Source organism: Toxorhynchites rutilus, chromosome 3, assembly GCF_029784135.1.
Source record: "Toxorhynchites rutilus septentrionalis strain SRP chromosome 3, ASM2978413v1, whole genome shotgun sequence".
Classification (NCBI taxonomy): Eukaryota; Metazoa; Arthropoda; class Insecta; order Diptera; family Culicidae; genus Toxorhynchites; species Toxorhynchites rutilus.
Genome location: NC_073746.1, coordinates 121111159 through 121129653, shown reverse-complemented (window position 1 = coordinate 121129653; position 18495 = coordinate 121111159). Strand labels below are relative to the sequence as shown.

The 18495-nt window shown below is 38.3% G+C and overlaps 1 protein-coding gene across 8 annotated transcripts in view; it reads right to left on the bottom strand.

The window, feature by feature from the left end:
* Window positions 1-998: 998 nt before the first annotated feature.
* Window positions 999-18495, bottom strand: part of LOC129776623 (receptor-type tyrosine-protein phosphatase-like N) — a 69324-nt gene continuing 51827 nt past the window's right edge. For 6 of the 8 annotated variants that reach the window (XM_055782361.1, XM_055782360.1, XM_055782362.1 and 3 more), the window contains 5 exons: window positions 6112-6356; window positions 5798-6053; window positions 5455-5731; window positions 4959-5392; window positions 999-4897 (listed from right to left, as the gene is read on the bottom strand). In XM_055782361.1, the coding sequence (XP_055638336.1) occupies window positions 4573-4897; window positions 4959-5392; window positions 5455-5731; window positions 5798-6053; window positions 6112-6356 (1537 nt within the window). In that variant the 3' untranslated portion in view covers window positions 999-4572. The remainder of the gene's footprint in view (window positions 4898-4958; window positions 5393-5454; window positions 5732-5797; window positions 6054-6111; window positions 6357-18495) is intronic. The other 2 variants (XM_055782364.1, XM_055782363.1) reach the window with 2 other exon arrangements.

Genomic DNA, 18495 nt, shown 5'->3' with positions numbered 1-18495 from the left:
ACCAACTAAGGCTAAAACAAACCGTTAGATTCATGTAATCGAACATTTTGCAAATCGAGTGACTAAACTGCCTGAAAGCTCGTTCAAAATTAGGACTAGAAATATATATTTAGTAAAAGTGATAGTTTTTCACTCTATGCGACTTGGACGAAGACAGTGATTAGATTGTATAGAGGTGTTACACGTATATGGTGTATTTTTTATTAATTCTAATGACATACTCACGGTTGACAGTACCACTCCGATCGGTATAAGGCTTCTGTACCGTGTACCTTTATATGTTTCCAGCCCAAATGAAATGAAATTTCTTGAAAGAAATAAACACTTGAAGTACAAAATTCCGCTCCTTTTCTCATGCTTGTTTGTTTCCCCTAAAATGTTTGATTTGAGTTGGAAAAAACGGTACTGTTTTGTCATTGGCACTGTCAGAACATTGGGGTTTTTTGTAACATCCAAACCCTTTCGTTGTCTGGCCGAATCTCCACTGTTGCTAATCAATTGGCTGATTGATTTATTCCTATTGTAAAGACTTCAAATGTTATTTACATTTAGTCTTGAAAAAGACTAATTAAGAAGATCAATTGATGGAGGGTCTCCGGATTGAATCAGCGATCGTTCGAATAGCGGATATGTTATCGAAAACTACGGAAACACCTGCCAAGATAATTTCCGTTACACTTCGCAAAAAAAAAGAAAAGCGCTGATGGTTTCCTGCTGAGTGCCTCTCTAGAGACAAAAAATTGGATTTCGAATTTTCGATACATTGTCGCAGATATATCGTTTTGGTTTCTCCCATCAGTGTTCGCTTGGGCAATGTAAAATGTTTAAAAGATTTTTTTTGGTACGATTACGAGCAATCGGAGGAAAAAGTCGGAGGAGCTTAGGACATTTCGAGAGCAATAAGCAATGTGGTGTCAAAGCATCTAAGAAAATATTGTTACTCACTTATCATCTACTGTGATATCACAAGACCGACAAGGGTCTGAAGAAAAAAAAACTTTTCCACCATCGCACAGTTTTGAACCGTTATAATTGGATTTTATTACCCCTTTTTTTTTCGACTAGCCTTCATCCGTCTGGCAATATATGTATATATCTCCCGTCTAACTTTTCATTCATCATTCGCAGGCAAAAAAGGTTTTATACAACATTTCACACGCTTCAGTTAATTCCAGTTCTGCTAAATATTATCTAATCCTCGTCTGCCGATGGACCGGCAAACAGTCCCTTTGGTGAAGCGCTGCTGGAATTTGTCTTGTTCTTACGAATAAAGAGATCCTCTTTGTGCTGTTGTTCTTGAATGTAATATTTTTATATATTTTCATGTCTTTTTTTTGTTTGCTTGGTTTTGTTGCTGGTTAATCGTGTATATATAATGCATTACACAACATTTAAGTAGCATGCGTGTTTTATTAGTTTGCTTGTTTTTTTTTGTTTGTTCTTTGATAATTGTGTTTCACATATTGTGTGTTGATTAGATTTGTGGCAACAAATAAATTTGATATTCGTTTTCCTCCAATGTTCCTTGCTCTCTTCTCTCTTGCTAACAATTTACGCTGTTTTTGACGCAGATTTATTCTTTGTTTTGTTAGTGTTGGGTTAGTTGTGGATGTTCTTTTTCGTGTGCCAGTTTGTTTCCTCTAGAAACATCCCCAGAAGTTATAACAATGATTAATGCAATAAATATATATATGTGTATGTCACAATAACCACGTGATCTGTATAAGAATGCAGTCGATATTATTTCATGTTTAGTTTTTTTTGAATCCCATTCCTGTTGCCTGTGTTTATCAACCAAATAGAAGGGGTGTTGTGGATTACTGATACTGATCAGAAATATAAACTTTTTTTTTTCTTGGTGAAATATAAGAATAGTAAATAAATTTGCAAACTCTCTGTTGCTTTTTCTTTATAGTTCTAATCTGAATAATATATGAATTTCTTACTGATTTATATAAGCACATTTCTTCAGTTGATTGGTGGTCATTTGACATTAGCTGATATATAGTTTTCCTTCCCCTATCTCAATGTTCTGGTAATAATAGTTTTGCTTTATCGTGGACATTTATACACAAAAAATATATGAATATTTCCCTTTTGTTTACCACGGAATATATATAACTTTATCTTACGTTAGGAGTTCTTGTCTAACACCTTCAATATTTCTTCTCACAACAGATCGCACTTATGGATCCGTAGATAATGGCGAGCTGAACGACAGTTGGTCTGTCGGTGCTTCAATTTCAACTGATCCTGTTGAGAAGCTCTCAATCGCTCGTTTTTTTTCCTCGAACAGTGACTAATGTAAAATAATGAGCCCCACCTTGCGATGTCTATGTTAGGAATAGTGTTCTTGTATTTAATTGGTAACTATTCGCATTCCCATATATATGTGTATGTACGAATGGCTCCGTAATGTATAAGTATGTCTACTGTCTAGGAATAATGGCTTCAAAATTGTATTCATCGGTGTATCTTTGGAATAGTTTTAAAAACTTGTTACATCGAATATACCTTATAAGGTTCTCCCCTTCTACAGTAGGTAACATGGGTAATAATTTGGGTATAAATGCAATTTTAGTGGGTTAAACAAACGGAGAACAGTTTTTTAGTTCACAAGGGAGAAAAACAACGATTAGTTGAGGTGATTCTTGAAGGGGTAAGACAATAGTCTAGTTGGTAAAAATTTGAACCGGTGTTCGAAGTTGAACTTCTTGCACAGTCCCTGAAAAACTTGTTCAACAGTGCAAATGCAAACAAATTATTTTTGTTTGTGTTAGATTATTCCATTCTTTGCTCTGTTCGTCACCAAGAGTTGTAAATACCTCGCCCAAATAGAATAAGTTTGGAACTATTTGATTCGGTATGGCCCCCGAAATTAACAAAAAACGGAAATTGGCTGAGATTTACTCATTCTCGGGTGACGAAAGGCGAAAAAAAAAGTTTAAACGATAGACGATTCTTCCCGTCAACGTGCCTAAACTGGCTGGATAGTTTAAGGCATGTTGACAGGACAGGGTGAGCCAATATGTATACTATATTCGTGCTATTTTATATACTTTTTTTATGAATGCATTTTGTTTTGGAGACGTGCGTAAATGTACCTTTGCTGAATATATGTATTTTACAGTGTTTGAAATTTCTATGAAGTGCAAAGGAATGCGTGAAGAGCCACTTCTGTATTCGATTGGATAAGTTTTATAAATATTTTAAAGCTACTTAACGTTACCTTACTGTTTTCATCGAACAATCGCATACTATATGTCCACCGAAAATAAGAATCTGTGTGTAGTCTTCTCTTTTCCTTGCGCTTTCAAATCCAATAAGGAACCAAAAAATATATATTTTTAAATCTCCGCTCGTTTGCAATCCCTTCTCATCCCTTCCTCAAATTGATGTGATATTCCTTATCCTATCTAATAGCTGCACCGATTGTTTGTTTTTCATCTAGTTTGTCTCGCTGTAATGGTTTGTGAATATGTAGATTTTCTTGTGCTTTTGCGCACCTCAGGTCCAAGGAAAAGAAACATAGACGTGTTGCCAGTTCCTAGAGATATATGTGTCACCGGATATGGAACAAAACGACCGGATGCTGTCAAACAGCGCAGTGTTCTGTTATCATATGAACGATGAAATGCGTTTCTACCTATGGCCAACTAATGCCCCCTCCGTTCTAGATTCATAAAATATATACTTTTCAATCCAATTATTTTCTTGAATAACGACTTTAAAATTCTCTGTCTTAAAAAAGTTTCTGTTTAGAGGTACATATGTGAACTTGGTTTAGTAATATGTTATTTGCTATAATATAGGTATGTTTCCCTCCGGCTGCTGTCTCGACAGTTCATAAAAATAATTCAATGATGTTGGTATCCGTGTTGCGTGTTCGCAATCCTCGTCCGTACGATCTTGGTTTGTAACATCCTCAAAAATAATTCCCGATCACTGTCGTCGGCGCATCGAGCTGTTCGTGTATCCGCTGGCTGGTGGCGGCTGTTCGTCAAAGCTGATGACCGTTTACTTATGTGTATATGTACTTGCTGTTGTTAGTAAATGGTTCCCAATAGATGCTTGAAAATACCTGGTAGCCACAGGAGCCAATTTTTCCCCAACTCAAAGGAAAAACTTTCCCCTGCGGACACACTTCTAAATGTGTTGTACAATTGACAGATAACTACTTTTTCTCTCTTTTCGTTTTTTTAAGGATTGATTAAATAACGATTATGTTTAATAATGTGATTTGTTATTTTACTCTTTTGTGATTCAAAATTCCCTAAGACGTTTGCATTGGATTTCCAGTATCGTATTTATCAGGTTCTGCTAACTGAATTTCAACTGATAACATTTCACTTCAAATATATTTTTTTATCCAACATAACTCAACCAACGAAATATTGTTTCAACCAAGGGAAATTCCCTAAATCATCCCTATATATCTAAACCACCAATAACACAACGTAAAAATTTTGAGCAACGAGTTTTTGGGGGACAAAAACCGAAACTCAACACGCTTGCAACTCATAGAAAAAAGATCCCTCAACTTAAGCTCCTCCCATCATGCTTGCTGTCTGCTCATTTGTCCGTCTTTTCCTTTGCCTTTGCTTCCGTATCTTGCGGTTCCTTCGCTTGCGTGACCTGTTCCTTCTCGGTCGGATCGCTGGATCGTTTCTCGCCGCTGGCGTTCGAGTTCTGGGGCAAGGCCTTCAGGATTGCATGGACCTCTTCCGCCACTGCCATCAGCACGAACTCGAACTGTTGCCGGGTGGCAACCAACCCGGCCCGCTGATCACGCAAATGCTCCAGGGTAGCCGCAATGTCAATCTCCCGGGCGCCTTTGTTCATGCGCCCGAGCACTAGATCGAGCAGGATGTACGCCCCGGTGCGACCGGATCCATTGCTAGGAAAAAAAAAGTTTGTCATTCAACGCAATTTACTTCATTCATCGCGATTCCACCTACCTGCTGTGGACCACAATTGGACACGATCGTCCCCGGTACGACTTGTTCACCTTGCGTCTGAAATCCAACAGTGCCTTCGCCGAAGTCGGTACGCCACCTTGGGGCCACGAGAGGAAGTGGAACTGGGTCACGGTGCGCGTCTCTCCGGTTCGAAGGTTCTTCAGGTAGAACGATCGCACCAGATAGTCATCGCACCAGATGTGTTCGCTCACCAGATGAACCTCATAGATGTGATACACCTCGGCACCTTCCTCAGGCCAATATCGAGCACAGGCAGATTCACCGTTTTCTTGGAGGCGACAGAGTGCCACCAACACGACGGCTCCCTGCTCCCATACCATCTGCCAGAAGTGGGCCAGCGTTGACTGCATTGGCCCCTGGGATGCAACGTAAGCGGGGGCACGAGGGTCATGGTCCGTCTGGAAAGGAAAGAACTGGTCAATTAATAACCAAAAATTTCACCACTGGAGGGAATTTTCATGAATCAACTACTCACAATCGTCGAAGCGTTGATATAGTCCATCCCTTCTGCGTTGGCCAAATGGTTCAGAACTACACGAGAATGATCATAGGGCAATGGAGCACCGGGTCGATTCAATGGAACACACTGAGACTGCAAAGCGGCATCACGCGCACTCGGCTCTGCCTCGTACCGACACAGTGCTTCCCACTCACGCTGCAGTCTTCCCTTGTTGCGTAGGTGATCCTCCATATAAGACAACACCATGTGACCAGTAGATATATCCATGTTCGTTAGAGCCGGTTCTTCACTCCTGAGAAGATGAATCAACGGTATTGACATCACACTGAACAACCTTATGTAACTAATTCCAACTCACCAGGACGACGTGCTCGACCGCGACGACGGTGGCCTCTCAGCTTCCTTCGCCAGCGAGGTGACCCGACTCCCGGGGGAATCATTTGCACCGGCCTTACCCGCCATCCTCGCCCGGCATAAATCCTGATAGTCCTTGCTGCAACTCTCCGCTCCGGATAGCCCCGCCTGCAAACCTCCTATCTTGTCCTTCTTTTTGTCATGCTTCTTGATAAGAAAAAGCGTGATCACGATAACTATGATCGCTGCGGCACCAGCTCCTGAAACGAATCAATTTCTGACACTTTACCGAGCTTCAGTGTACGCAGTGGCGCATACCTGCAAACATGAATGCCATAACGTGCGTCACGTCGGGTCCCTCCTCGACGCGTTTCAATCGTTCGGTGGTCACCGCATCCAGCTCCTTGGTTTTGTCGCCAACGCCAGCCTGAATCACCAGCACTCCCAGACGGCGCGAGAGGTTGTTCTTGAATCGGCTGTCGTTGATCTGCTTGGCGACATCGGCGGCCGACTTCTTGTCCGGGTTGGGCTCCACCCGGAAGGACACCTCGTGACGGTCAACTCTGCAAGGGAAGAGATCGATTAGTTCCATGATTAAATTCTGGTTAGGAGGTTAGGTTAGTTGCAGCTTAACGGTCTTAGAAAAAGCCACGCTATTTACTTTGATATTCTATTCAGCATTTGTTGGAAGAATTTTTCGTGAACAGTTGCTTGGAAAAGTTTTGAAATGCAAGAGATCCAAGTTTTGAAATCATATGTTGAAGACATTATGCATAGAAGGTATGAGATCCCTGAAAAACTCAAGTACTATTCTGTTTGGTGCTGATCCTTTAGATGCGTTCATCTTTTAGGGCACTATGAAGTTATGTAGAGAAGGATAGTTCCCTGATATTTCATTTGCAGAATCCGGTAAAAATTAATAGGTGACTTTATCATGATATTCTTGGTGAAACGAGCTTGGTTATCTAAGCTTAACATATTAAGGGCCGCACGTTTTGGGGCAAACTTGAACGGTTCATTTGTTCGGATTCCACGAATGAAATCGTTTCCGAGCCATCGGTAGGCCTTGTTAGATTCTTGGCAAATGAAGGATTTAACCTTCAAGTGTAGAAAACATCCGTAACAGATGGAACGCGAAACACGAGAAATCTCGTGAGCGGTCCGCAATGCGTTAACCGGAGTAACCGACCAATTTGCAAAAAGATTGCATATCCCGTTCGAAGAATTTTTTAGAAATTTGACCTTGTTATACGGTAGAATACTTTAGGGGGTTTTCCTGCTCTTTATAGTAAACGCTGATCTTATATGCTGTCAGTTTCAAACCATTTCATTCCTTTACTTGTTTTGAAGAGGCTTCAAACTATTCAGCTCATTCATCTCTATTCGAACCAGCATTTTTTTAAATGTATGTTCCAATGCGTATAAAATAGGTAGAGTATATGTTCCAATAAAAGTAGGTATACAACATGAATATAAGCATTTTCTAAAATAATTTACCGCTATAAGAAAATTTGTATTGATTCTGTGGAAATATTATGTTGGGGGAAAAAGTAAACCATTATTTTTGCGGGAAATTCAAAACTTTATTTGAGATATTTGGGATTGTCTGATTCGGGGAAAGAGTGATAAGAAATCGGGATCAAGAGAAGATTGTAAAAATCGATTACTAGAGTTCTCGATAATAATGACCAAGAATTCTATGTGAGAGATATTATAAAGCTACCTTTAAAATGGCAACAATTACACAACAAAATGGTGCACATTTGACTCTAATCGGACAATCCGAATTCACATGAAAAAATGGATTTCTTTTTCCCCATCCTGATATAATCATGATTGGTAGCCTTTATAGCTTTGGAAACACATTACTACGGCTATTATCTGAAAATTTATTTGAGAGTATTCAAAACAGCGAGTTTTTAACGAAATTTGTAACTTTCATAGCGTGAAAAATCAATGCAAATACTATTTCGGTAGCCAATCGTAAAATTATTCTCAACTATTCCACTTACCATCAGGTATGGGCAAAATCGCATCGAAATTCGTTCAACAACAATCATCCACAGATAAAACTCACCCTTATATTCTCCGTTTATGCCTCACTTTATTTGAGACAGAAAACATTCCCCTATCATCTTCGCAAAGTTCATTCTCGAGTTTAACGGAAAAATACTGTCTCGATTCCGCTCATCTAATCTCAGAGAATTTTGCATTCCCTCATTTGCATCTCGGAATGACGTTAGATGGTGATAGAATCAAATTGGAAACTTTTGCTTGAGCCAGCGAGTGTTTCTGTAAAATCATTCGTTTTTCACTCAAATAGCAATCATTGAGCCTCGATCACGGCAGTAAAATATAGGTAGATAGTTGAAATCGAGTTGTTTCCTGTGCATTTCAATGACATTTTTTTGATTCTAGTATGAAACGATCTAAGCCAACACATAAAACCATATTAACGCAAATTATTGGTGAGCGGGAAGGTAGATTAATGTGCACTTGAATGCTGGCAAGGAAAATAGTACAAGGGAAAATAAAACCATACATACACGCAGATTGAGTCTATTTTGAATCACTCGTTATTTTGTTTCGTGCGATGCTTCCAAAGGAGTATACCTTCATTGAATGTTGTTTTCCATTCTTTGTTTTGTTATGTTCACTCTCAGTCCCGGTTGAAGATGGTCGGGGAGTGAAAAATGATTAATCGTGCAATCTCACGATTACTTGCAGCATTCTTTTCGCCATGATTATTCTAAGCAGATACAAGAGTGATTTATAATTAGGTTTGGAGAAAGGAGCGAATGAACTTTTCCATATTTGCTTACCATAATCTATTGAAAAATTCACAATCAATCGTAAATAAACTGGGATTCACCAATCGGGCATCAAGGTCGAACTGAAAGACAGGTTATTGAGTCGAGTGAACTGTTTCCTCCGGATTTTCCAGGACACGGGGAACAAGGTAGGCGCGATCAACGCATTTGTGGTTCCCCTGCTGGTCTTACGAGGTATGGCTATTAAATAACGAGACTGCGCGCCTGGAGGACGCCCTAGAGGGGTGGGGGAAAACGAATAGTGCTTCTTCTTCTTCTTCTTTGGCTTTAAGAGGGTATAAACTTTTCAGTTTATTCGTCACTATAGTAGTTTGCGAGCAGCAGTGGTTTGAAGTGCGCGTCGGAAATCATTTGTGACGAAAAACACGAACAACGTATCAACCTCAAATTTCCCATCAAGTTGAAAAAACACCGACCGAGTGCTATAATTTGTTAAAAGAGGTTTATAGCGATGATTCTTTATCTCGTGCACGTGTTTTCGAGTGGTGTAAGCGCTTCAGTGAAGGCCGAGAACACTAAAGATGACCAGCGTCCAGGCCGCCCGGTCAGCGTTTCAACTCCGCAAACAGTGGCCAAAATCAACGAAATTGTGCGTGCATATCGTCGATTGAGCATCTGGATGATAGCTGAGACAGTAAATGCTGATAAGGAAACCGTTCGAAAAATTTTACACGACGATTTGCACATGAGCAAAGTGTGTACGAAAATTGTACCAAAAGACTGGACAAAAAAGTTCGAGCGTCATCAGATCTGCTTGGACAGGCTTGAGAGGTTCGAAAAGGACTCAGAACTGGCAAATAACATTATTACTTGTGACGAAACTTGGATATTTCAATATGATGTCGAAACAAAACGGCAATCGATGCATTGGAAGACGCCTGCATCACCCGGAATGAAAAAAGCAAGGATGCCCAAATCAAAATTCAAGGCAATGTTGATCGTTTTTATTCGACATTAACGGTATCGAATGGGTTCCAGAGGGTCAGACTGTCAACCAAATTTACTATTTATCAGATTTGGCAACAATGCGTGAACGAGTTCGAAGGAGACGGCCCGAGTTGTGGAAATACAAGTCGTGGATCTTGCATCAGGACAACGCACCTGCCTATAACGCGCTGTCGGTGAAGCAATTTTCAGCCGATAAGGACATTCCAGTGATGGCGTAAATGAATGAGCGTAAATAAATGTTTTTATATTTTTCAAGTATCAAGTTTCTATAAGACCAGTCATATTTTCCGTTGTTTTAGTTGTTTTGATCAATAAATCTGGAAAATTCCGAAGGGAAAAGTGCTCAGGGAGAGAGAAGAAAGACAAATCAATGCATTTCACCAAGAAATTGTTGGTGTTAGAGAAATTGCTCGTCGGATTGGACGATCCCATCGAGTAGTGCTCAATTATTTGACGAATCCTTAAGGATTCGGTAAGAAGGAGAAAGCTCCACGTAAATCGAAGATCTCTGACCAGGATAAGCGGGAAATAGCTAGAACAGCTTCGAATACCTCAAAATCGCTTATGCAAATAAAGTAATATTCCATTTAAATGTTACTCGGGTGACAATTCGTCAAGTTTTGGTAAAAAATCGTCACATAAAGAGGTTTAAAAGGTTGAAGCTCCTCATTTTACACCATCTCTCATCGGAAGAAGTCTGAGTTTTGCCAAAGCTCACATGAACCGACAGTGGGACATGGTATGTTGTGACAAAGAATGTTTCCAAAAGAATACATTTTGCTATATACCATAACGAAAAATTCTTCAATGTATAGGTTATCTTCGATGACTAAAAAAACTTCAATTAGGATTGTCTTAATGGTTTCAACGGGTACTGGCGGGATTTACGGAAGAAGGAACAGTATTTTTCAACCGGGATTTTTGGTGGAGGCTCGTGCATGGTTTGGGGGGGTGGGGGGCATTCTGTGCAATCAGAAAGCTCATGATAGCTACATCGTTCAAGGATTCAGACATGTTCTAGAATCCTCTCTCCTACCATTTTTTGGTTGACATCGTCACAAAAAATTCACATTCCAGTAAAACAATGCTACTATTCATACCAACAAGCAAACTAAGCAATGGATTAAGAACCAAAAACTTATTTTTTTGGACTGACCGGCTCGCTCTCCAGACTTGAATCCTGTTGAATATCTTAGGGAGATCCTTGTACGCAGAATCTACACTGAGGGAAAACGGTACACCACGACTGAAGATCTCAAGGTCGTAATTTCGGAAACATGGAAAAATATCGAGAAATTCGTTCTGCAGCATTTGATAAACAGTATTCCAACACGAATTTTTCAGGTTATTAGCCGAAATGGCAAGGTTGCCAATTATTGTAAAGCAGCCGATCGTTTTGAATTTTCCATTGATAATACTTATGAATTTTGAAATGGTCTTACAGACTGGACTGGACAGCTAAAATTAACATATTTAAACACAATAAATAAACAAACAACTTTTGAACGAAATTGACGTAAAATATATTTTATTCTACGCATTCAACAATGTATAAATGTATGTTGTTGAAATTCTAACTGTTTGTGTTGCAACGAAATAGAATCAGGGTGGTCTTATAGAAGTTGGACAGAGTGCACTTGTGTTGTCTAGCACCAACGAACAAAAATGAAGGGGCAGCTCTTCTCTATTTACCAGGTGTATAAATATGAGAATTTATTTTAGAAAATGCAAGTCTGGTGAATGAGTCGCATGTGAAAGCTGTTCCCAATTGAGTAGCTAAATCGTTTCTCTGGCCGTTCATGCTCGGTGTGACGGGACATTTTCATACAAAAAATCCCTTCATGTTGGCTTTTCTGATATTTCGATAGTTTTTGTTCAACTTTTAAACTTAAGGTTGATGTACACTGTTTGTCAGGAGGTCAAATATTTGACACATTTTGTCAGATAAAATTTGGTTTGAAATTTGTACAAACACTAGTTTTTGCCATTCTTCACTTATCAACAGTAACAAAGAATGTCAAACATCGAACATGGAATAAATTCTACTGAAATATTTAAGATAACATAATCACGTACCGACAGGTTCGAAGAATAGACCGAAAAAATATTTTAGATATCCAATAACTGAATATTTACTTGTCGTGTTTTGTGTCGAATATATTTGATCAGTACACGCTGATCAAATTTTATCTGTCAAGAACAGGGAATCAAAAATCACGAACCTTTGTACAATAACGACATTGTCCTTAGTTCGCAGTGTTGCATTAAAAATAAATGTATCTTTGGCATTGTTGCATGCTCAAAACGAGAGTGACAAATTGCGTTTCAGTTCAATGCGAACAAATTTGTATCACCCCATCCGTTTTTTGTGCTACGAAAGTAACACACAATTGTACCTATTTGCAAATATCATGATATGCGATATGTCCCAATAAATGAGTTTTCGCAACAAGAGGTTTGTCGCACAACATTCCTACCAAAGAGAGGAAGACAGACTACTCTTTTCTGACAAATTGTGCAAAGGCTTACGACATCGCCGGTTCGGTAGAAGTTTTTTTTTATATTTCATGCGAAATACGTGCAAATTTGTGCAAATAGAGAAAATCAGCCACATATTTGAAAAAAAAAGACGGGTGGGTAATGTCGGGGACATAACCGGAGTGACGTAGGACTATACAAAGGAGACAGCTTTTGTTAAATATATATTTTAAATATATTGTTTTATTTTCTTCTCCTACGTGAATACCTACCTATCTACCTGAAAAATGGATTAGTTTACTGTTTACTCTTTATGAATATGTTGATGGTTCTGAAAAGAACCTTTGGTGTTGTGTTTTTGTTATCACTCGATATTCCCATCTTGTTCGGTTAAACCTTCCTGTTTAGCTATCGCGTTTGCCACTCGCCACAGCTTTCACAGTTGGAAAATTTCTTCCCATCCAACTTGTGACATATTGTTCAGTAAATTACATTTAATGCGACGTGCCGCAGGTACACTTTGCCACTCACTGAAACTAATTGTTGCCTTGATGAGTGCCGAACCGAAGCTGCTCTGTTCTTGATGCGGGTTTTCTGATTGTCGTGAGCAGCTTTGCAAGCCAACTCGAGCACTCCGACGGCCGAAACTCTATAATCCCTGTTAGGTATACTGGTGCTCCGGCACCAATCCGTTCGGCCTAGTTACCCTTGCGGAGCAATCAGTGAATGCGACCAACAGGGAACTGGAGACGGTTCGAGTGAGACTTTGCCTTTCCCTTAACTTGTCCTCCTTTGTTACGTCCACGATGCCGATGCCGTACAACCACACGGGTTTACGGTTTGAAAGAAAATAAGATATTTTTTTGGGGTCCGCGTGTTTTATACTCTGGCGGTACACACTCACAAACTCAAAGACAAATCGGCAGACTCAGCCAGAGGGGCGAGTCCAACGAGACGAACGAATGAGCGTTAAAAGGGAGCGATGGCAAAAAAAATACATTCATTACGATTTGTTCGCTTGCTGGATTCACATGCAGGCTAAAAAGGGTCCTTTTCAGGATCACAAAATTATCTTCAATCTAAAGAGTTTATTGTTTTGTTATCACTCGATATGCCCATCTTGTTCGGCTAAACCTTTCTGTTTAGCGATTGCATTTGCCACTCGCCACAGCTTTCACAGTTGGAAAATTTCTTCCCATCCAGCTTGTGACATATTTTACAGTAAATTACATTCAATGCGACGTGCCGAAGCGCCACTCAGTGTCGCATTGGAGGCGATTTTAACCTGTAATTGAACATTTGCGATGACAGTGGTACAGTGTCGACTTTCAATGTGGGGTCATAATTTGGACCCCGAACAAAAATGTCCAACTAAATAAGTCGCATTACATGTCCGTCCAATTAGCTAAATGTCGAACTAATTGTAAATTACTGTACTTTCAATCTGGAAACAATTTAAGAATTGGTGAAAATTGAATAATCCTGAAAGTCCCCAACTATCAATAAGCTCAGAACAAATGCCAAATTCACATACTCATCAGATCCTGGCAAACAAATTATGAAAAAATCAATTTGTGTTTTATTATTATTTTGGATAATGTTTTAGAAAGCATTGAACTGTATTTCCTAAACTCTTTTTTGGAAGGTTTAATGGCCCTGAAAAGCGCCTTGTTTTATGGAATGGTTCCAATTTAGAAAACTTTGTACTCGTGATTTTGAAAAAAACCATTTCGAACGCCCTCGATACCGCCTTGTTCTTGATTTGCCACCAAAGCAGTTTGTATAAAGAACAAACTTTGTTCTTCTGCTACCTGCTGCCGTTTTGCGATTGCGTTTGCCATTCGCTCCTCGCTGCAACTGCCTGTTGTTGTCTTGATGTCCACCGAACTGAATTTGTTCTGTTCTGAATGCGGTTTTTCTAGGTGGACTAGTGCACTGGTACTAACGCGCTCGGCCTAGCTACCCTTGCGGGGAACTCCAGATCAACACGGTTCGAGCGGGATTTTGCCTTTCACTTCATTTTTCCTCCTTTACCATGTCCAGACATGGCTGCTTGGGTTGGTTTGTTGATGTGTTGTGATGCGAACCGATGTGGTGTACGGTTTGAATGAGAATGATCGTTACGGGAGGAAGGTATTGTATTATAGAGACTTTAAACTTTTTCAGTTCATTCGTCTCTAGCCTTGAGAAAGGCCCTTTGAAAACTCTACTCTACTCTATTACTCTACTCCAGCGCTACAACCTCCGCCCTCTAGCCTTGAGAAAGGCACTCGATCCCTCGCCGTCCAGCTCGTCCAGCAACGATGTTGTCCAGTCGGTGTCCACACAAAGAATGATCGTTACGGCAGCGGAGCGGAGATTTTTAAGCTGACTGGCTGGCTCGAGAATTACGCATGTGTGAGACTGCGACCAATGTTTCGTTCATTTTTTTTCTTTTACCTTTCCAATCGTGCATCATTCTATTTCGCTGCTGCTCTGGTTGCACGTTTTGGTCGGTACGATTTGAGGAGCACAAAATGGACCAATCAAAAATGGGCACATAGTGCATTTTGACAATGCTTGATATTTCACAATTATTCAATTATTTATCTCAAGAAAAATGAAATGTTATTCATTATGATAGATGCGTAGATATATTTCCTATCAATTGATGCAAAAACCTTTGTGATCTATTGAGAAATGCTCGAGTTATAAGCGTTCCAAATCTTGCATTTTTTCCTACTTGTTCAGTGCCTAGATTTCCATTTCACCCCCTATATCTTCCGGTTAGACGTAGTCCTACGTCAAAAAACAAATTATAAGCCAGCAACGAAAGTGTCCGGATAAAATTGTGCTGTTCGAAGAAAATCGCTAGCAACGTAAGTTTAGTTAGAATGGATAAAAAGTGCATAAAAAGTGATGTTCGGTCGGTTGCTTCGTGGCACAAGGAATAAAAAATATTGAGAAAAATTATTGAGTGCGATTATCGGAGGTTTGGCAGACTAAGCTGGATCAATTTGAATTTAAATATTAAGTCAAGCAATTAGTGCGAGAGGTCCAAAAGTGAAAAATTTACCATTTCTGAGTGTTCTGCGCTGATGGTGTGTCGTGTGATGTTTATTTTCTTGTTGTTTATTTTCGATGATGTTCAATTCCGCTGCTGCTACTACCGTTGCTTTCATAGTGTTTGCGTGTGTGGTTAGTGTGAACAGCACACCGACAGGACTGTTTTTCTGCTTGATTCGCAAGTGTGGTAGCGAAATTTATTAATCTTCGTATGATTGGATCATTGACGATTGTGTTTTCGAGGAATTAAGTTTCCGGGTGCTTGAGATTCTTGGACATACAAGTAAACATCGATATAACGTACCCTCGATTTTGCGTCACTCGATATAACGAACATTTTTCCTCGATATAGCGTACACTTTTTTAATATGATCAAACTTTTTCCCCCATTGATGTAAATTGATCAAATGATAAATTCAGATTATTTTCAGGCATTGGAGGGAGAGTAGCTACATAACACCTTTAGGGACAAAGGGCAGCCGTCTTTCATACGGTTTCATTTAGCTTGCCATAATTGTATGTTTCCAGTAATGTCCCACATTAGTTGACCAAAAAATTGAAAAATAAATAAATTGAAAAATTGAAAAATTGAAAAATTAAAAAAATTAAAAATTGAAAAATTTAAAAATTTAAAAATTGAAAAATAGAAAAATTTAAAAATTTAAAAATTTAAAAATTCAAAAATTCAAAAATTTAAAAATTTAAAAATTTGAAAATTTAAAAATTTAAAAATTTAAAAATTTAAAAATTTCAAAATTTCAAAATTTAAAAATTTTAAAATTTAAAAATTTAAAAATTTAAAAATTTAAAAATTTAAAAATTTAAAAATTTAAAAATTTAAAAATTGAAAAATTGAAAAATTGAAAAATCGAAAAGAAAAATTGGAAAATTGGAAAATTAGAAATCTGGGAAATTGGAAAATTAGAAATCTGTCTCTTCTAAATAAGATTTTTTGTGTGAAAATTCATAGTTGACGTAATGTTGTATTAGACTTCCACATACTCCCTTTCCTCCATATTCCATTACGTGATTAGTGAACAACCCACAATCTAAGTTCTAATAAATAACTAGCTTTTCTGGAATACAAATCTTAACAACAGTTAAGGCAGAAATAGTTCCCAATAATAGTTGATTCTGTCCATCAATACAATTACTTTGAAGCACAGTAATGCATATAACAAACGATCTATTGTATGATCACTGTTCAGAATGTTGAAATTGCGGATTTTCAAAAATCCCAAGAATCAAAATTAATAGTAGTTGTTCCCATCACAGTCCTACGCCAAGTTTCCGTTCGTTCCTCTAGGTATAGACCCCTCTACGTTTTGGTTTTGAATTATTTCTTGTATCAATTGAATTCTTTATAAGTTATTTAATTCTGGTGTGATGCGAAGTTCACAGTTGTAGATGGTGTTCTCATACACCTTGTTTTTCTTGGATTTTCCAAATACAATACGTTTGAATTCATTACTCCGCAAGACGTTTCTACAATGTGAGGTTTGATTATTTTTTTTTCATGCTATTTTATGCCGTGGAATATTTTTTCAATCTCAATTATCAAGGTACAAGTGGAGATACACTTTGAACACGTTAAGCCCCGGACCGTTATTATGGCGCTTTCCATTCAACTCGCATCGAAAGAACATTTAACCGGTAGCGCTCGCACAATAGCTGAAACTGCTACAAGCACGCTCCAAATTAAAATTCATTCTAAAGATGTTTATTAAGCGATCAGATGAAAAAAACAAATAAGTGTTGGAACGTTTCGAGGATTGGAAGATTTTTATCCATTTCGATTTTTTTCCGGCAATAAAATGGAAAATGTCAAAGTGTCGGTTCCAGCTCAATGTCAGTCCCAACTCCCAAAAACATTCATTTGATAAAAAGGAGATCTTCAGTAACATAACTAAAAACAGTCACGTTCTTTAATACATCTGAAAATAAACCACTTTTTATTATCTTATTTTGTAACTGTCGATCCCAGTGACCGACGCTCTCCTTTTTCAGAACCCTTAATTTTCCAATTTCCTAATAATCTGATTTTTCACTTTTCCAAATTTATTATTCACTTTGAAAATTCCTGAATAGATTACCCGTCTAATGATATATAATATAAAATTCATCGCAATATCTTGTTTGCGTGCCTTGCGTTTGAAATCACTTTTTTAGTTACACGCTTTCGTGGAGTTACACCCCCTGTATTAGAAACAAAGACGTAGTTCTACGCCAAAATTATTAAGAGAATTATGATTGGAGGTACGTTATATCGATAACCTTTATGAGTACGTTAACTTTTTGATTGCTCTCACATTGCTTATAAATACGTTACGTTTTGAAGTATTTAACTGATCTTATTTTTTTATGAACAACTATTTTTTTCAGCAATATATGGTAAAACTGTGGAATAAAATCGATATCAATGGTCCGGAAGTTAATACTACAACTGAAAATATCGACTGTAACGTATCGTCACCGAACAACTCTTTCGATATTGATCATTATTTCACTCAACTTTTTGGAGAAGGCACATCCTCGTGTCCATCTAAGTCATCCTTGGAAGATAAAATATCGCAAATCCAGTATCAAGATCGGGTCAGTCCGGCGGAGGATTTCAATGTTGTTCACTACTGGTACGCGCAAAGAATACGAGATAAACGGTACTGGGAGATAGCACGAGTTGTCCTCGCTGCAGCATCTTCTCAGTCAACAGGGTTTTTACAAACGAGAGAAATCGTTTGGGGTGCGAAGACACTGAAAATGTTATGAAGATCAAATTGAACAAAGATCTTGTTGAACCCGCTCTTCACATCGCATTGAAACCGCAACTTTCAAATTGATTTCTGCCGAATTATATTATCCTTGGATGTCTTTTTCTACTAGTTCAAGACCTTTCATTTGATACCCATATTGTGTGGGTTGGGAATAAGATTGTTGTCATCCACCATTTTGCCATGGCGGTCATCTTGGATATGTGTGTTTCGTATTTTGCTAGTCAAGACCTTTCATTTGATACCCATATTGCGAGGGTTGGAAATAAGATCGTTGTCATCCACCATTTTGTGATGGCGGCCATTTTCGATATGTGTTTTTCGTATTCCACTAGTCAGGCCCTTTCATTTGATACTCATATTGTGGGGTGGAAAAAGATTCTTTAAAACCTCTATTTTAAAGAGATGACCAGTTTGGATCTACAAGAATTTTTCGCTAATTTAAATATGAATATTCTTAATCCGAAATTTATGGTTTTGACTATTCTATGTCAAAATTATTCAATGTTTGGAAGACTCTTATTTCTTAATATTTTCAAGAACAAAACAAGTGCATTGTACACAAATAATAATTCAATATTTCATCACAATTTAATTCGCAATGATAAGTGTAACACAAAACACTCAACCAT